Source organism: Choristoneura fumiferana, chromosome 28 (genome assembly GCF_025370935.1).
Source record: "Choristoneura fumiferana chromosome 28, NRCan_CFum_1, whole genome shotgun sequence".
Lineage (NCBI taxonomy): Eukaryota > Metazoa > Arthropoda > Insecta > Lepidoptera > Tortricidae > Choristoneura > Choristoneura fumiferana.
This window is the reverse complement of record NC_133499.1, coordinates 4,094,331-4,115,254: the sequence shown is the minus strand read 5'-3', so window position 1 is coordinate 4,115,254 and position 20,924 is coordinate 4,094,331. Positions and strand designations below refer to the sequence as shown.

Sequence of the window (20,924 nt, the reverse complement as noted above, 5' to 3'; positions counted from 1 at the left end):
GAATTAATGTACATTGTGTTATTTTTGATTTCCGTTAACTTAAGGGCGTATGGTATGTAACAGGTGAAATTAAGGTTTTCTCTAAGACACTATAATAGGGGTCAAACTCTTACTGTTTAAAAGATAATCAAGGCATTATGATAATTTTATATTTGCAGTTAAACAGTGTAAAGGTTCTTAAATTATGACGTTTTCAATGCAAATATATTTAGTAAAAGAACTGTAAAAACTAAGTTTTTTTATTTATCTCTTACTAGCTTTTGCCCGCGGCTTCGCCCGAGTGGTATTCTGTTATCGCGCGCTGTTCCCTCGGGAACTGCATTTTTCCGGGATAAAAAGTAGCCTATTTCACTCTCTGGCCCATAAACTATCTCTATACCAAAAATCACGTCGATCCGTCACTCCGTTTCCACGTGAAAGACGGACAAACATACAAACACACAAACATACAAACACACACACTTTCGCATTTATAATATTAGTATGGTTTTGTTGCGTGTCAGTGTCAGTCGTTATGTTTGTAAGTTTTACATTTATTTCAACAATAACAAACCAGATTTTTCAAGACGGTCGGATTATTGATTTTTTGAATAGGATTAAAAAGAGCTAGAAACGACTAAAATTGTAAATAATTTATTGAATCAGGCGTTACTTTGCGGAGGTCCATATCAATGAACTAAAATAATTTCCTTGCTCACCCGCGACCTTACGATAGCTAAGCTTATGCAAAATATGCGTGTTCATGCAGTTCCTCCACCTCCACACTGTAAGAACACACACGTACGGTTGTGTCACTCTGAAGACGAACTCTGGTTGAGTTCGAAACGCGTCAGTGTAGTGTGGTGGTGGTGATGGATGGGTTTGTGTGATTTGTGTGTGTTCTTACAGTGTGGAGGTGGAGGAACTGCATGAACACGCATATTTTGCATAAGCTTAGCTATCGTAAGGTCGCGGGTGAGCAAGGAAATTATTTTAGTTCATTAAAATTGTAAAGTTATCAGCGGCAATCTTATTATCTAGTTAGTTTCATTCCCAAATTGTTGTTTACGTCTAGTGTTAGTGTTATTGAGATAAGTGACACATACTTCTAGATAAAAAAGTTAGAAATAATTTCGCAGTGACCGATAACAATGGCCGATCGATAGACGATTTATATTATGAAGTTTCCTCCTTAAAAAACTCCGATTTTTAGGTTGCCTGGGGGGCTAATACGAAATTCCAAAGTCGAAGTTCGTATCGTACCGTCTCTCTCAATCTCGCATTAAACAATAGAAGCGTCAGCGGGACGGCAAGATACGAAATTCGAATTGTGCACTTCGTAATAGTATTTCAGTTTCTGCGGCGGTTTAATTTTTAATTAAAAAGTTTTTTTTAACAATAAAGAGTAAACACCGAGTACCGTTGTCCAGCAGTGGTGTAGCGGTAAAGCACGTGGCACGGAATGCCGAGGACCTGGGTTCGATTCCCAGTGCTGGTCTTATTTTTCTGGTTTATCCGTGCTATATTCCAGTTTGTATTTTCAATTTAGGTTTTACGGGATGACCGTAAAAGTAAAAATTTGGAATTGAAATAAAAAATACAAAAAGATTCCAAAAAAACAATCTTAATACATAAGGAGCTACCGATATATTTATCGCTTGCGCAATATTTCTTTCCAAACTCGACTCTATCCGCAACACGCCACAGCTGTATTATAGCATTAGTTGTATTTTTAGCACACACGTGGTCGATACGGACCGACAACGGTTCAGACGTGGTCCAGATTAGCTTGCGTCAGCTGAGACGGGTTCCTCGAGGATCCCGTGGGAACTAAATTTTCCCGACATGCGATAACACTAGGGTTGCCAGCCACAATTTCAAATAACCCTCCTTCCAATAGAACCGATGACCAAAAACCATTGAACCGGTTTAGAAGGAATTCGGTGCTTGTAAGTCCTAAATTTTTTTCAACGAAAATTCAATCTGAAACATGAATGCACAGAAAAAAAACAGAAAAAGAGACCAGCGCTGGGAATCGAACCCAGCGTGCTCAGCATTCCATGCTGTGTGCCAAACCCCTACGCCACCACTGGACAGGAGTCTAGACACAAATTTCTCCCATGCACCACACATTTCAGCCTGCTTTTCCCTTTCTTAGCCACTACGCTTATAAATACGATTTTGTAAATCTGTTTGTTACTTCATCAGGTCTAAACCATTGAACCGATTTAGATGAAATTCGGTATACAGATAGCTTGAGTCCCGGAGAAGGACATAGGATAGTATTTATCCCGGAAAGATGCATAGTTCCCACGGCATAGCGATAAACGAATTCTACGGGGACTTTTCAGCTTAGGAAAGTTGAAAAATCTCCGATAATGTCATTCCAAAGATCAATCAAAGACGGCTGAACCGATTTTTATCAAACACAGCTAAGAACCACCGGAAATGAACTCACTTTCACGCAAAAAAAACAGCATCAAAAACTGCCCAGCCGTTTGAGAACTACGGTCTACTTATAACACCCTCTTTTTGCGGCAAGAATTAAAAAAAAACGATTTCAAATTAAAAAAACACCGCATTCAAATCGGTCCACCCGTTTAAGAGGTACGGTGCCACAGACAGACACACATAGCGGTCAAACTTATAGCACCCCTCTTTTTGCGTCGGGGGTTAAAAAAAAGTTATGCATGACAAAGAAGACATTACATCAAATTATTACGATAATCGAGTTGATCGATTCACAGGAACTGTTTGCCCGTCTTTATTTACACCCTAAATTACAATGGTCCTATGACTTTCAACAAATATGCGAGCCGATATGGACCCTTCTCTCACTCAAGCGTACAGTCAGCACCAACAAAGTGTGCATAAATATCTGATATGACTCTAAATATGTCTAGGGCTGGTAGGACGTCAGATATTTTTGCACGCTCCGCTGTGGCAGATATTAGAGTATTTCTCAAAAAGTTGTCCCGTCATCAAATTGACAAGAAATCAGTTTTGTCAAGAAATTATTAACCCTAAGGACGAGATCATAAAACATAAACTACATCAATAATCCAACATTTTAATTCCAACAAAACGTCACGAAATCTTGTGAGGAAAAAAATCGTAATTTTGTAACTAAACTCCAATTCAATAGAATCTGACAATCCTGTAGACACTTCTAGCCTACTAATATAAACACCGCTGCTAAGGCTTTGTGATGTGACTATTATTCTTTTTTGATTCCTTTTAGATGATAATTGCAACAACAGGGACATATATAATCAAGTGTGCCCACGATAGGGTGTCTTAAATATGTAGAAAATTGACAGATTCTATTGAATTGTACTTTACATCGAAACTATCTATTGGATCCAACGACACGGATTACTTATCTGACTTTTTGTCACTTTTACCACAAGGTTTTGTATATATTTAAAAACAATATTACAAATTTTTTGTGGTGAAGTAGCGTCAGGAAATATATATAATTTTTAATAAGTGGACAACTCAATAATTTAAAAACCGGGAAAGAACGTGTCGGACACGCCCGAAATAGGGTTCCGTAGCCATTACAAAAAAAATAAGTAATATTTTTCTAAGGATGTCGTATCTTGTACGGAATATTCCAAGTTTAGGTATATTTTATACCTTAGGCTGCTATTTACTCTTAAACTACTAATAATTCTGAAGAAAACTTAACCGTTAAAGTTTTCCTTGTAAGTTTGATATACTTACTACCATCCTGAATTTTTTCACGTTTCTCCACTCACCGGCTCGATTTTATTTAAAATTTGCACTTTAAAGTTGAATATTATGCAAACAAATCACTGAATCGAAAAATCGTTTTAGCAACCCCCTAATGGTTATAAAAAGACCTATCCAACGATACCCCACACTACAAGGTTGGATGAGAAAAAAAAAACACCGCCACTTCACATCTATGGGAGGTACTCTAAAAAAATTTTTTAATTTGTCGGCATTGTTTACATATATATTTATTCGTGCAAAATTACAGCTTTCTAGCGTTGATAGTCCCTGAGCAAAGCCGCGGCAGACAGACATGGCGAAACTATAAGGGTTCCGTTTTTGCCATTTTGGCTACGGAACCCTAAAAATGGACAACTTTTTGAGTAATAGTCGTAAGCGTATCGCAGCTGTATTCGACCTCTCGCTAGTTTGTCTTCATTTCACGGTAATCTCAACGAGAAGCACCGTTTCAACAGTATAGATGCTTTTATAGATATCCAGAACTATGTCAGACGGAGTGACATTGCAACAGGGACAGTGTGAATTCCTTATCTGATACGATTTACTGTTAATTACAATTAAAACCTGTTGGACTCAATCACGAACAGTTCCGTATCACTTAACGCATAAAAAAGTAGATTGTACGACAAGAGCATAAAACGTGCCATTTTACTCGAGACGTTCATATGACCACCCGAGCCTAGACACCTCGAGGGGAAAGTGGGTTTAATGCTCGAGTTTTACACTCTGCTTTTCACTTCGATGGCGAGGAAATGAAATAGCAACAATGGAAACAATGAGGGCTATCGCGAATGAATTCGCCGCTAGAGGCGCTAGTGTAGCGTGAGGTCTCCGAAATGTCAAATCTCATAGTTTTTGGGTGAGCTACGCGGGTTTATTTATAATTAGAATAATTTTGTGAATATTTTGCAATATCTGAAATTAATTATGGCAAATATGCGTTCCGGGGAAATGAATGTCTGTGTTTTGAGACAGTTTTGTCTTTCGGAAACCTTTGTCCTCCCTTTTTTCCGAACAAAACAGGGACTATGCAACACTGTGGCATGCTCAATATTTATATGGTACGGTTTTAAGGTATATTAAATATGATTTTAATCTAAACTTTGTTTCCACGCCCGTAATAACAGACTTTCAAAACCATTCTTAAAAACCTCACGCAACAGTGCGCCATCTAGTGAGACAAAAAACGATAGCCCTCATTGTTCACATACTATGTAATGTACCTTTTATTGTTCATGCATTAACTACTATATAACTATAAAATTTTAGTTTTATTGATTTCCTTCTTCTCTTCTTCTTTAGCGCGTTTTCGCCCACCGTCGGGCATACGCCTCTCCAACCTTTCTCCACCCAGATCGACTGTCCGTCTCTCTCTTCCAGACCGGTCCTGCTGTCTCCACAATGTCATCGGACCATCGAGCAGGCGGTCTGCCCACATTTCTTTTCCCTAGCCGGGGTCTCCACTCCAAAACGCGCTTGCTCCACCGTTCGTCGTTTATTGATTTATTTAATTGATTTTTAGTTATATCTAAATTAAAAATTATTAAAAAATATATGTAGAAACTTCTTTGTTTGTGGCTGTTTATGTATACATGATCGCCTTCGTCTTAGACGAAGATTTTACTCGAGCATAAAAAGTCATTTTATTATGATGCGCAGATGCAGCATAAATAGGTACGAACTTTACGAGCATGACAAGTGATTTTTTTTTGTTAAAAAAAACATTTTTGATACAAGCATTTTTGCCGACTGTACTTTTTGTTCACTGTCTTGCACTGTCATTTAATTTCATTACATTTCCGTACCAAATTTAAACTCGATGCCATTAACCGTTGAGGAGTTCCGCTCAGCAGAGAGGATCCTGGCTGGATCACCAGGATCCAATCCGACCACTGGAAGCGGGTCAAATTCAACTTGCAAGATTTGACCCTCACATAAATACCTACATACAGACACACATTGCGAGTTAAATAAAAGCTTGTAACTAAACTAACCTAACCAACAAAACTTAAATCGGTTGAAAATTAGATTTGTAATGATTTTTCGAAAAAACTATATACCTGTCTCTTTCTCAAACGATTTTCTCTATGCAGCAAGTATGGCGCTACTTGCGTGTGACGTCACATGCAAGTATGTTTTTCTCTGTTTAATCTTGACTTTCAAACCTTTATATAACTTTGTTATTTGTAATGGTAGGTTTAAAATTATTTCTCTATTCGATAACAGGCATTCTCAAGTTTTAATTATAGTCAAATATCGTATTCTACGCAGATGAAGTCGCTGACAACAACTAGTAAATTATAATTCCATGTCTCACTATATCCCATAAGTGACTCGATATTTTACCAGATATTGCACCTTTCTAAATGCTTATATCACAGAGAGGAATATATAAAAGCTGTCGGCCATGCCGTTCGGAACGAAAGAGATGGCTCCTGACTAACAAAAGCTGACAAAGCTTTTAGCGAATTGGGCGGAACAGGGGGTATGCTCACGTCAATCTCAAGGAATAGCGATTGAGCGTGGCTAAGGAAGACATGTACCTACGCTATTGAGACATAGAGCAGCGATGTGAAAATAAATAACCTAAACAACAAAAAGTTGTAAAACCTCCGAGTTTGCCACTTCAAAGTTCAATATCTCAAAAACGGCTGAACCGATTTTGATAAAACATGTCTAAGAACCATCGCTAGAATTTAAAAAAAAAACACATTCAAATCGGTCCACCCGTTTAAGAGCTACCGTGCCACAGACAGACAGACAGGCACACAGACACACATAGCGGTCAAACTTATAACACCCCCCTTTTTGCGTCGGGGGTTAAAAACGCAGCCTAATTATTACATTACACACCCGATTGAATATATGACGTAATAGGAAGTACATTTACAGACAGGAAAGCCGACGCAACGTTGAATTGCAAATAGGTGCTAATTCATCGAACCCCGTACGAGTATAAACACGAACTTTCATTTTTTAGGGTTCCGTAGTCCCACAAAGAACCCGCCACCACCAGAAATGTGCAAGGATGCGCCTGCGCACAATGTGTTTGTCGTGGTCATGTATCAATAGAAATGAAGCGTTTCTATTGTTAGGGTTCCGTAGCCAACATGGCAAAAACGGAACCCGAAAAAGTTTGGCATGTCTGTCTGTCTGTCCGTCCGCGGCTTTGCTCAGGGACTATCAATGCTAGAAAGCTGTAATTTTGCACGAATATATTATATGTAAACTATGCCGACAAAATGGTACAAAAAAAATAAAAATATTTTTTTTACAGTACCTGCCAGACGTAAAGTGGGGTGATTTTTTTTTCTCGTTCAATCTTGTAGTGTGGGTCATCGTTGGATCGATCTTTAAAAACCAATAGGGGGTTGCTAAAACAATTTTTCGATTCAGTGATTTGTTTGCAAAATATTCAACTTTAAAGTGCAAATTTTCATTAAAATCGAGCGTCTCCCCCGTTAAAATCACTTATTTTTATCGTAATGTCTACGGAACCCTATTTCGGGCGTGTCCGACACGCTCTTGGCCGGTTGTTTTTTCTAAGGTTTAATCTTGAAGAAGTCATTCTGGGAATTTCAGCGCTAACAAACGAACTGTAGGTAAAACTAAGAACCAACAGTCGAGCAAAACAAACCCGATCAATTGTACCCTACAAAAATACATCACAACAAAAAAGGGTGTAACTATATCTCTACCGCGATTGAAAAAAGTACTGTACTGCTAAATACTTAAGGATTAAACTGCCATATTGATTTCTGCGAGGTTAAAACACTACTAGACAATGGAGGCTCAGGTTTTTTTATCAATTCCAACACTGAACAAACTTTCGCTACGTTGTATTCAACTTGAGCACACTCCGTTGTTGGATTGTTAGAAACTGATAAATGGACTCGCACAACGAGGGTTCCGTACAAATTGAAATGACAATGAAGGTTTTTTTAACTTTTGTAATACTGGCTCTTCACTTGGCGAATTCACCGAAATATTTGCGTGTACGAACGAGATGCACTATTTCATTACTGGCATGAGCGATGGAGATGTCAATAACGCAACGCGAATACACAACACCAAGTGAAGTGCCACCATAAGGATATTTGCCTAAATAACATCGTGCCATTTAAGTTCAAAGGGGTAGGCTAGACATCTCTCAATCAATGCAAAACCCACGAATGCCTTCATATAAATACGTAATGCCGTCCCACCCTGTCTGGGTCTGGGAACCCGACAGGCCGACAGCGATGTAATGGCTCATGGAATGGAAGTGGCTCAATCTAAGGACGGATTTGGATGAAATTTGGTATGTAGATAGCTGGACATTATACAATACAATACAAGAACTCTTTATTGCACACCAACACATAGCAAGCAGTACAGAAAACAGGTTTATACACATAGACTTTCTGAGGTAAGCAATAGGCGGCCTTATTATACTACTTTTTATCCCGATATTCCCACACACAGGGGCAGGGATAAAATCTCAAATGAAGTAAATTCTCACGTGAATTCAACCCTTAATAAGGCCCCATTTATTGGAGCATACTACCACAGAATCAAAAGCAGCCATCGAACAAATACCTGGCAAGGATATTTTTAAAGCTAGTAGTATTTTCAATAATTACAATGAATATTGTAACTTATTACTAAACTAAATTTATTTATTTTATAATAACAATAGAAAACTATAACCTAGTCAAATAACTCGCCCCTCGCCATTCCCGCCACAAAGGTGCCCATAACGCTCGCGGCATTACCACGTTGGATAGCTATGGACAGCCTTTGCACCAGAAATGACTCGGAGCGAGGGTCCTCCCCTTTTTGCCTGAGTCGACGGCCCAAATCACCTACAAAACGCTTTGCATCCGCCCCCAGCAGCCCGCCGTCTCCACCGCCAAGGGAACGAATATATACCCCGAACCCAATGGGGCATACTCCTCCCGCTTCACAGCCGCCTGAGATTCGGCCGCCGCTCCCGCCGCTCGTGTAGTGCGACCGAGATGGGAAGCGGCAAAGGTGCTGGCTGACACACGTAGCGTCCCACACCAAACACTTATACGTATTACTAAAACAATAAGGTTGATTTTCCAAATCAATGCATGTGGTCGCTAAATCGCCTCTACCTTATTAAGGGTTAATAAAATCTATGGATAGGCGTCGTGGCCGGACCGTACCGGATCTAGTTCTTTATATCCGCGTCTCGCTTTCCCGTAGCGCTTCAGCTTTCTGCCCCTCCCTCCCCTTCTAGGGGTCATAAATTAGTAACACGGCGTGTTAACCTACGGATAAACGGCTAAAACCCACCTGGGGATAATTTAGACCTATTACGGATCACGATATAGGTAGGCAAGTTGTGGCATTTGGCATTATTGAAATTATTTTTTAGGGCTCCGTAGTTAGAATAAGGAAGCCTTCATCGTCATCATCATTTTGACCTACAAGTCCCTCTGCAGGGCGCAGGGAAACCCTATTTTGATTGAAATGCTTCGCAGTTGCATGCAGTTTCCTTCACGGGAATGATCATCGAAAAATTTCAAATGTAATTTGCCCGGGCTCGAACCCGTGATCCTCTGCATGAAAGGCCATATATCTAACCACTAGTCTGCCACGCAAGTATAAGTCGATTCACAAGAGCTGGTATGGTACGAACTAATTAAAATTTAATGAATGTCTATGCACACGCATCAAGAAATTAAAATACATACAAGTTGACTCAATCCTAATCTTCCTACTAATATTATAAATGCGAAAGTTTGTGAGTATGTGTGTGTATGTGTGTGTGTGTGTGTGTGTATGTTGAGGCACCTTAACGATAAAACGACTGGACGGATTTGGATGAAATTTGGTGGGCAAATAACTAGACGTCTAAAATAACACTGTTGTGTTTCGGCGTGGAGAGTAAGACAGCCGGTGAAATTACTGGCACTTGAGGCATCCCATCTTAGGTCTCTAGGTTGGCAACGCATCTGCAATACCCCTGGTGTTGCAGATGTTTATGGGCGGTGGTGATCTCTTACCATCAGGAGAACCCTTGCACGTTTGCCATCCAGTGAAATAAAATAAAAAAAGAAGAAAAACAGGCTATGGCACGGGAGTTTTATAATCAACGTTGTTGAAACTACCACAGCCCGTTTAGATATTCGAAACTGAATAACAAAGTTCCATATTTAATGGGTATGAAAATGCCACTCATTTAATACAATATTACGAAGGGGTTCCGTCGTAATTCGATTGGGACCCGAATTTTAGAAATAGAAATAATAGAAATATTTATTCGCACTTCGCAAATTACATTAAACACAAAACAAGTGCACGGGGAATAAAACGGGAATCGTGTCTTGAAGATATTTCTCGCTTTTTCCGAGTGATTTAAAACATCCAGTGTATGCAGAGCCTTACTCTTAAGCAAAATGTACGCAGTGTGGAGTCAGATATTTACAGACAGACATAAAAAAACAAGATTTTCAGACTTTTCAAGTTGGTTGTGTTATAATAGCTACCTTCATACCAAATTTCAAGATTCTGAGTTCACGGGAAGTACCCTGTAGGTTTTGATTCCCTTGCGAGTTTCGAAAATTTGCGGAAATTTGCAGCATAAACGGCTGCATCTTTTGATTGCGTTGGCTTAGATTAGAAGTTTGATTTTTTCACAGCTCCAAGGGACAAGACTTCAGTATTTGATATAAATTTCAGCTTGATACCTCCACGCGTTCCCGAGCAAAAGCGTCTTGACAGACAGATAGACGGACAAAAACTGATCATATAAGGGTTCAATTTTTTCCTTTTGAGGTACGGAACCCTAAAAAAACAAGTATTAAGTACGTAGTAAGTAGGTATTTGCGAAATCGCGAAGCGGTCTCAGCTCAGCAGGGCTACTCCGAAACTCGAAACTCGAAGTTCGTGTCGTGCGGTCCCTCTCGCTCTCGTATTAAATAGAATAAGTGTCAGAGGGACCGCACGACACGAACTTCGAGTTTCGAGTTTCGGAGTAGCCCTGCAGTGTAGTGTTGGCCGTATAGGCCAACGCTGGTCTTCCGCTGTGACCACTTGGCGACTTCACAGAAGGCGACATAAATCCTTAAAATTTTACCAATCGAAATACATCATGCACTATAATCTATAGCCCGTTCCTGTACCCGTGCTAAACGAGCAAGTATGCGAACTTAACATATTATATGACGCATGTGGCATAAAAGTAAAACAATTACTATCTATGACGTCATATATATACCTTGGCTGCGCGCCTAGACCGGTATGGTAATTCCGCACAATGCAGCAGAGGCAGCGTGGCCGAGCGGTCTAAGGCGCTGGTTTTAGGCACCAGTCCGAAAGGGCGTGGGTTCGAATCCCACCGCTGTCACAAGACCTTTTAGTATTTTTTTTTTAATCAGTTTAATTTAATATGCTATCTAGAGTCCTAGAACACCTAATAGTTTGTCAGACTATTAGAAAATGGATGGACACGTATTTTTTTCTTTATCAAACAAAAACCGGCTAAGTTCGAGTCGGACTCGCGCACCGAGGGCTCAGTACAAATTTGTAGGTATTTATTTATGAATATCTAGTGTTAGTAAAGCCCCTCTCCTAAGCAAAATGTACGCAGTGTTTCGCATTTATTCGCACAACACAACACCGTATCACACCATCACCGTAAAAGGAAAGTGTCAGGCAAAAATCATCATCATCATCATCATCATCATCATCAGCCGGAAGACGTCCACTGCTGAACAAAGGCCTCCCCCTTGGAACGACACAATGAACGACAACTCGCCACTTGCATCCACCGGTTTCCCGCAACTCTCACGATGTCGTCAGTCCTCCTGGTGGGAGGTCTGCCAACGCTTCGTCTTCCGGTTCGTGGTCACCACTGGAGGACTTTTCTCCCCCAACGGTTATCTGTTCTTCGAGCGATGTGGCCCGCCCATTGCTACTTCAACTTGCATATTTTTCCAGCTATGTCGGTGACTTTAGTTCTTCGACGAATTTCCGTACCTATTCCGGTTTCTATCGCGCAAAGAAACTCCAAGTATAGCTCTCTCCATAGCTCGTTGCGTGACTCTGAGCCTCTCTAAAAGGCCAACAGTCAAGGACCACGTCTCAGCGCCATAAGTCACTGGCAACACACACTGGTCGAAGACTCTAGTCTACAGGCAAAATATATTATTTTGTAATCCCTACTAATATTATAAATGCGAAAGTAACTCTGTCTGTCTGTCTGTCTGTCTGTTACGCTTTCACGTCGAAACCACTGAACCGATTTTGATGAAATTTGGTATATAGGTATTTTGAACCCCAAGGATCAACATAGGATACCGCGATAACCTAGATCCGCGCAGACGAAGTCGCGGGCTTAAGCTAGTTAAAAATATGAGACTACGCCCACTAGCACGTTTCATAATCAACGGTCGCCGTTGCGTGCCGTGCACGGAGCGTCAAAAATGGTGCCGATACACTTTTCTATATACAATGTACTCTCTGACACTTCTTATGGGTATGACACGCCGTTGACATGTTGTATTCCGTGTAGCGTTATATTCCGTGCCTAAGACGTTCCTATTACGGTCATAGTATTATACTGTGTAGTGGGTAGAGACCTTAAAAGGGTTCCATCCGTTTTTACAAGCTTGCCCTGTTCGTTTATTTATAAACTAGCTTCGCCCGCGTGGAATTTGGTTATCGCGCGCTGTTCCCTCGGGAACTGTGCATTTTTCCGGGATAAAAAGTAGCCTATGTCACTCTCTGGACCATAAACTATCTCTATGCCAAAAATCACGTCGATCCATCGCTCCGTTTCGACGGACAAACATACAAACACACACACTTCCGCATTTATAATATTAGTATGGATTTGGGTGAAATCTTGCTAGTTAAATTTGACCCACTTCCAGTGGTCAGATAGACCTGAAATTTGGCATATTTATGTAAATTTGGTCACAATGCCATAATCTGGCAGTGACATCGTGGTGGTCCAGGCAGGACCGTCTTTGCAGGACGGAACTCCTCAATGGTTTATGGCATTGACTTGAAATTTAGTATGAAAATGTAGTTTGGAACAAAAAGTACAGTCCGCAAACAAGCTTATATTAAAAATGAAATTACAAACAAAAAACGTATTTCTTTTGGAGATATGGAATCCTAAAAACGCAGGTGTCAATGACTTCTGCATATTCTAAATTAATCTTGAAAACAAAGAGAACAAGGAAGTACAAAATTCAATGCTAAACTGTGCACTTAGGAAACACATGGAGTGAATATAAATGATGATTAATATGATTACTACAACTTGACATTCAAGGTATAAGTATTTTTATTATATTTTAATATATGTGCGAAAAGCGAATAAATATTTCTATTTCTATTTTTTATTTTAAGTACATACAAGGTACTCAGTTCTGGTCAAACGCGCGGCGGGCATATTTTGGACTATTTGCGCTTCGAGTTTGTCGTTTAGGTGTTTGTGTGTCGTTTTCTGTATAACACAGTTACACCACAATATACGTAACAAACTTAGTTGTATGTATTGTGGTTACACGTTATATATCATACAGATTCTTAGTACTTCTTGGACTTATTGCACTATGTTATCCACAGTCATCTTTTCTGATACAGGACACTGCTGGAAACAGGTGTGCTCTCAAACTGTGACAGCTTGGGCTGTAGTTCGTCTTTAGCTCTAGTGATACAATAATCTGGTATTGCATTCCTGGTGATCCATCCAGGAACCTCTCCAGTTTGACTTAGGAAAATGTTCATTAATAACTCCTAGCTTCTTACATGATGTTTGATAATTCCAATTCAATGACATATCTATTGTCACAACTGTTACACAATAATGGATGTCATAACCTCATAACAAAAGGAAGCTATAACGATTCCAGTTTTGCGTAATCAACTGTGTAAATAAATAACAATGTCAAGCTTTAATAGTTCATTATGTAGGATCACAATTAGCATAATACATCAGCAAGATATTCCCACACTTTCGTTTTCTTTTACATTATGTAGTCAAAACATTCTCTGACCACTGTAAAACCATTTCAGAATGTTACAACCAATTCCATGTAATTTTTTGTTCGTATTTTCTATGAGTTTTAGGCACTTGTCCCACCGCCGACGATGAGCGAGAAGCGAGTAGAGCGAGTAACTAGAAACGAGTGGGCGAGCAGCGAGAAGCGAGTGTAGTTTTGTCGCTCGGCTGTAAGCGAGTGTTCGCTTGCGACGGGCGATTACTCGCTCCTCTCGACTCGCTCGTGCGGGGCGGCCGCCAAGCTGACATCGCTGAGCGAGTATCTATAGATCAGCGAGTTTTATAGCTCTTGTCGCTGCGACAAAAGATGTAAGAGCGAGTTCTCGCCGACAGTGTGAACAGCCAGCGATCAACTATTAATATACGAGTCTCTTTTACTCACACAGGATCTTATATCTTTTTTTCGTTTCTTGAGCGAGAAAATAGTCGATAGCCAATCGTTTCCTCGCTGGCGGTGAGACAAGTGCCTTAGGTTACATAGTCCTAAAAGGAGACCCTTATAGTTATTTTTTTTATTGTGAGAGGGAGGCAAACAAGCAAGCGAGATATCTGATAGGAAATGATCACCACTGCCCATGAGTACTAACTACTAAAGACGAGTCATTGGTCCATAGATGGCCCCTCACCTCATATGCGGGAATTAAAAAAGTACCAAACAAATTCTAGTCTCATCTGTTTAATAAGCACAAATTCTGCTGGTTTAAGAAAAAATATAAAAACATTAACTAAAATTTGACAGATCTGTGTCTTAAGCATACAAGGGGTTAAGAAAGTATAAGGTAGGTAAGAAGGGTAGGTTTAGCTTAAAGAGTGATAATGCTAGAAAGCCCTGCTACACCCCCTACATGTAGTGTTTTTTTTTAACTAAATGTAAAATATGAGGTATAATAAGGTTTTTCAAATATATTTTAGTTCACTTATGAGTAAATATTAGTGATGAGCCAAATGTGGTTTGAACCGAATATGAACTTCGGCCGAACATTTGGTAAAAATTCAAAATTCGACCAGATTGCGGCCGAACTTCATTTTGACAATCTGCCTCTAGTAAATTTTAAATACGAGTAGATAGATAAGAAAAGGTTGTTAAATTTGATTCTTGAAAACACCTTTTAATGATTAAATATACTCAATGTTTCTCAATACTTAGTTTGTGAAAATTGTGAACCAAAAAACTAGTTTTTTTTTTAAATTCAATTTACGAATTGTAATCAAGGTATTTATTAAAACAAAAGGTTTATTTATTTTTTTTTGCATATTTTACTGGTAAGACAGACATGTTTTCTATTAATTTCAGTTAAAATAGTACAAGTAGATTCTTTTTTCTAGTGCCAAATGTTCGGCATATTAACCGAATTTCGGCCGAATGCCGAACACACTTGCTCGTTTGCCATCCAGTCAAAAAAAAACCCTGGCATCCAGCTTTGAGGTAGCTCCAGCAACCCATCGCCACCCCCGCAGCAGAGTACCTGACCTACACACCTCAGAAGTACAGTCAGCAACAAAAACATACATATGTTTAAAGTGACAAAAATAATGTATACAGGACTTTGCCTAAACATTAAGGTTGTGTACATACATATTTTTTGCACTTTAGCTGTATTGATTCATATCTTTGTTGCAGACTGTACATACATCATCAAAGTCATTACACCCTTCGGTGTAATCGCTCATCCAGTAGAATAATGACATATTTACAGGAAAACAAGTTTAATCTTTAAATATACAGTTTGATATCTTTAAATTACTTGTTTATGTAATCGTCACAAAGCAATTCGGGTGACAGTCTTTCCCAGCCCGGATAATAACGGGATGGAAATACTGACCCTGTTTTTCGTGTACACACCAATAGAAGCTCACGTCAATTTCTATGGGTGTTTACACAAAAAACAGGGTTGGTATTTCCATGTCGGTATTATCCGGGCCGGGAAAGAGTGTCACCCGTGTTGATGTTCTGTTGGATGAGGGTAATATACAAGTAAAAGGTTACAACACTTCTTACAAGCAAGTGTGATGAAAAATTAAGTTTACACATTTTTCAGTAACAAATAAATGGCCATGTTGTGGATGAGTTGTCCTGATTATAGGGGATAGCAGGAGGGTAGGTTAAAAAACTTTACTTAGATTTAATTTAAAAAAAAAACGCGTGGATGTCACCTCAATTTGGAAGACTGGAAAATTGTAACTAATTATTGTTTCTGAGTACAATGGTAACACAGCCAACAAATCACTGGACGAAAACATTAGTAAAAAATGTTGACAAGTGCCTATGTATGACACTGAACATAATAAACATTGTCAAGCACAACGTTAATTAGACTTAATTATGAGGAAGGGCAAGGCGTCGGAACTTAACACTTTATACATATAAACAAAGATAAAAACATAACAGTACTATGACTCATTTTATGCGGCATACTGCACGCAGATGTACGAAAGTGTAACGGAAAACAAACTAATCGTAAAATAAAAAAATAAACCACTTACTTTTTTTACAGAAGCTGAAGCCAGGCGATGGAAATATGCTTAAATCCACCACACAAATATGTCGAATTATAAACGACAACAAGTCACATCAATTCACACGCACTGTTACAACCTTTCACGTCCATTTTGTGCGATAATATCAATTAAATATTTACATTCGGAATCACATGTTGGGATGATAAATGAATGATGTATGAAATTGTGACTGTATCGGTGTTTTAGTGTAGCTGACATGTAATAAATATGTTTGTCATCTCGTTAAATAATTGAGGCACTTCACACTCACTAGCGGCGTTATACTTGAAAGACAAGAGTATTCCTTCAAGAGAATACGAACGAAGATAAAATAATGAAACGACAGAAGAGATATACGATTATAGTATAGTATATACAAAACTTTTTTTTAAAAGCTACATGAGTCAGTGTTGACATCTATTGCTGCAAAAACCTACGACACAAAAGCTTGCCGTCATTTTAAACTATGCACTATCATATATTTTTCAAATAACAGCTAAAATAAAAAGGTAAATTAGTGTTTTTTTTAATTCGGTGTATCGAAATCGATTGACAACGAAAGCCATAAAACATATTTCTTCTATGAGAACAAATATATTTATAAGGGCAACCCTAATTTGCTACCTATAATTGTGTAGCCAATATAAAAAAAACTAACAATTTTCCAACCTTGCGCGTAATATAAATAAATATTATATTTTCTCAAGATAACTGAATATCCTTTATTTTTGTGTTTTTCTTATACGCAAAAAAAATTAGCACGTTTTACAATAAAATAATTTTACTTAGTTTGAAGTGTTAGTTCTCTATTACGGCTACTCAACACAAGATGGCGTTAAAATACATTTTTTTAATCCTGATGCTTATAGTGATACTACATAGTGCTTTAGTCCGACCTGTGATTGTACTAAACGTAAACGTGTGGGATAGTAAAGTCGCTATGCTACCATCTAGCCAGCCGGTTTCGAGGAGCCGGTACTGTCTTCAATTCAATGCACAGCTACATCTACAATGCCATAATAATAACGGGCACAATTACGGATAAAAAATAATTCTCAAAGTAGAATTGCGAACCTACGTCAATGGCATATTTGATTTATTTTGTGTCATAATTAAGTCTCGAAACAATCATCTTCTAAGTTAGCGTGTGTTTAAGCGATCTCTCATATCGTCGACACCTAGGTATTTATTTAGTTTTTAGCTCGACCGTGTACATTAGCAAAAAGTCGTTTTTTTAGCACTAGGTACATTACAGTTTTATTCGTTGGAGCTTCGACTGTGGAAAACTTGTTTTGTGAGTTAGATAAAACCTACGACGTCGTATTTATAGTAATATCTAAAGGAAGTAATGATGTGTTTACTTTCAAATTTAAAAAAAAACTAAGTAGGTAATTTTTTAAAGTAGACAGAATTTACAATCTATAAATTTACAATTTATTAAGGAGAACTGACAGCTTATAAGTACAATACAACATGGTTACGAAAAATATTTTGAGCAACGGAAATGAAAATAATACGTTTCTTGTATGTGGATGAACAGCAAAAGGTTGTGCGTTGCAAACTACTCGACAAGAGATGGCGTTGTTTCTCAATTTTGCGGCCCTTTTTCCTTTTTTTTCGAACTACCTGTACAATTACAATGCAATAATAGCATAGCATATACTTGTACTATTACTTATTCTGTGACAATAGTACATTACTGTAGAGGCCGGGAAGTAGGGGGTTGCTTGCCGGCCAAGTAGATATAGACGAGGCCGGCAACCCCACGTTCCGGCCGAGGCTTGTTAGTGATTTTCTCAAACATGACATGAAATAAAATAAAATGTAAATGGTCAAGTGCAAGTCTGACTCGTACATGAAGGGTCCCGTAAAGAGTTCAGTACAAGTTTTTCTTAAAATTCTTCTAATATAAGTTTTTTTTGCTGACTGTACTTTATGCCCCTGGTTACCAAAGTACTCGTCTAGACGACAAACGAGTCCAAAGTCGACGACGAGTCGGAAGCAAAGGAATGATACTTACTGTTGACCAAAAAGATAGTATAATATGACAAGTTTGTGGCCAGCGCCGGCCTGGAGTAGAGCAGAGAAGTGGTCGCTAGGTAGGCGCCAAATGGCAAGGGGCGCCATTTTCCATTTTTTTTTATTCGACTGCATGGTAAACGAGCAAGTGGGTCTCATGCTGGTTAGAGATCACCACCGCCCATAAAACATCTGCAACACCAGGGGTATTGCAGACGCGTTGCCAACCTAGAGGCCTAATTTCCAGTGCATAATACAATTTTGATGGTGTAGACTGGAGCTAGCCAGGTAGACATTGGCATTCAGGCTCCTCAGCTCAGCTCTTATGTATGACATCCTTGCTTACTTACTAATATTATAAAAATGCTGAAGTGACTTTGTTTGTAGCTTTCACAAGTTTCACACCTTTACTACTGAACTGAATATTTTCTATACATTTCACACAATAACACAAGCAGAAACATGGATGCACAGAAAAACCAGAAAAATAGACCAGTGCTGGGAATGGAACCCAGGTCCTCAGCAATCCGTGCTGCGTGCTATTCCCCTACACTACCACTGGACAGGAGACTAGACACAAATTTCAAAATTAAATTAAATTTCTATAATATTTTCAAAAATATGGACTTGATATAAAAGATACAAAAAAAAACAAATAGTAATCTGAACATTTTCTGTCACATAGAAATCCAGAGCGGTTATGCACTGTCTGATTCAATTCCATGAAAATACCAACCATAGTAGCTGTCTATCTGTATGAGGCTGTATTGTCTAATGCGCTGATGTTTGTGATCACATTCACCATCTCTTTCTACCCTCGTCTTATACCATGTGACAGAAAGAAAGTGGTGAAAACGATTGTGATAACAAGTGCACTAGATGATTCCACCATACAACAACCATATTTGCACAGATTCGGAACTCTGTAGAGCAAAATCTTAAGATCAGTACTTTTGTATGGTTAAATTAACTACTGGTTAACATGGTTCAACTTTCAAATACCACCTGCATAGTGATTAACTGTGGCCTTCCTGTTGTAGCTGAATTCTTCAGAATTCTTCACAATTAGCACTTAACCTTATGCACTTATAACCTTTGCCTTTTCCCTAGTAGTCTATTAAAAAAAAATTAGAATTCAGAATTCAAGCTTTGTTTACTGAGCCCTTTTTGTTAACTGTACCACACTGTACTTTTGTCATCCTACATTATGTATCAAATTTCAAGTCAATGAAGTCAATCAGAATGGAAGTAGATTGAAATGAACGAGATTGAAATTAAAAGAATAGAAGTAAACAAACAAATATGACGGAGCTAGTAAAAACCAGCAATACATTTAGTACCGCACATACAATTATGAAAGAAACAGCTACTTTAAAGTATCTCTAATAACAGAAACACATTAAAACAACTACAACTATCACAAAGTTACTTTATTCAAGCTTATTCTTATTATTTACACGCATTTAAGTCCATACACTTTCACGAACATTTTAAGGTTATGTTTATCTTGTAGAGACAGTTGCTTCTTTTCTCGCCGCGTCCTGCAGTAATTGAGTATCCACTTCGTCAGCCGGCAACTGGACATAACGGACAACAGAGCCGCGTATAAAACAATTTTTCACCGACAGCATATGAGGATATTTGTCTGGATCAATGACGCTGATTTCCGATAGCTTGATATTCAAGTACTGATCGACGGAATGAAGCGTCCCACATATGCTTAGATCGTTCTTTAGCTCAACCACAACGTCTTTACCCACCAGGGATTTGAAGAAAGAGTAAAATAGCATTTTTATAACGTAAAGGCGGCAGAAAATATGTTCTGAATCAATTGACAATGCAGCAGCTCCCAATAAACAAAATACACTTGCGACACAGCGACACTTCTTGTCTGTCACAACTACCCAAGCGTCAGTTTTCTTGACATTGACATTGACTGACAGAAGAGATGAGGCTCATTTTTTCATTTCAGAATAAAGCAAAGACACAAAACCCATCCAACCAAACAAATTATAATTTAACGACAAAGCATCTAGAAAGACGAAATATTTTGCACTAAATAATTTTGTAAAGTGTTGTTGAGGGCATCAACAAAATTCATTACATTTATTTTCAATTTTGCGCTAACTTAAAAGCAGTTCATAGTGCTGCCACCTTTCTTTAGTAAATTGGTTTTCAGACCAGTATTTTTTTTGATTACGTCAACGCGTCCTGCATCCAGCGGTTCCTTTATTTCAGCGACTTTTTTTCAGTTTTCTACACATTAAATTACTAGCGCTTCTGTAAAAATGAGGTGGTCACACTGGTGGTATTGCAATAGGTATAAACAAAGATATTATTTTTGTATCTCCTTCCTCTTTGGGTATAAATAAGCCAGGGTATTTTTTAATGGAATCCATGGACCCCTCTCTCTCTCTCTCTCTCTCTCTCTCTCTCTCTTCTTCAGCCCATAGCCACCCAATGCTGAGTGTAGATTGTTCGCCACTCATCTCACCTTGAGGGTCCGTAATATAGTATAACATAGTTCAGCCCAGACAAATGAATCGAATCGATTGATAATCGATCAAAATTTAATATTGTATATTCATACTTTTTTTTTAATACTTAGGTATTTGCCGCATGTTAGTGCGGAACTACACTGTGC

The 20,924-nt window shown here is 38.6% G+C and overlaps 2 protein-coding genes and 1 non-coding gene across 3 annotated transcripts in view; 1 reads left to right on the top strand and 2 right to left on the bottom strand.

The window, feature by feature from the left end:
• LOC141443828 (uncharacterized) overlaps positions 1-16,642 on the bottom strand; it is a 78,191-nt gene extending 61,549 nt beyond the window's left edge. Inside the window, exon 1 of the mRNA XM_074109199.1 lies at positions 16,247-16,642. The gene's annotated coding sequence lies outside the window, so the exon portion shown is untranslated. The remainder of the gene's footprint in view (positions 1-16,246) is intronic.
• On the top strand, positions 11,016-11,095 carry TRNAL-UAG (transfer RNA leucine (anticodon UAG)). Its single transcript has one exon. It is a non-coding gene; the product is annotated as a tRNA-Leu (tRNA).
• A 3,053-nt stretch (positions 16,643-19,695) lies between the features above and the next one.
• Positions 19,696-20,189, bottom strand: LOC141443869 (U6 snRNA-associated Sm-like protein LSm2). Its single transcript, XM_074109233.1, has one exon. It carries the CDS (start codon positions 20,068-20,070, stop codon positions 19,783-19,785), a length of 288 nt encoding a protein of 95 aa, XP_073965334.1. The 5' UTR covers positions 20,071-20,189; the 3' UTR covers positions 19,696-19,782.
• Positions 20,190-20,924: the final 735 nt, after the last annotated feature.

What these genes read in the sequence shown, in the direction of transcription:
- LOC141443869 (XM_074109233.1), bottom strand. Translation starts at nt 20,070, where the DNA reads ATGCTATTTTACTCTTTCTTCAAATCCCTGGTGGGTAAAGACGTTGTG.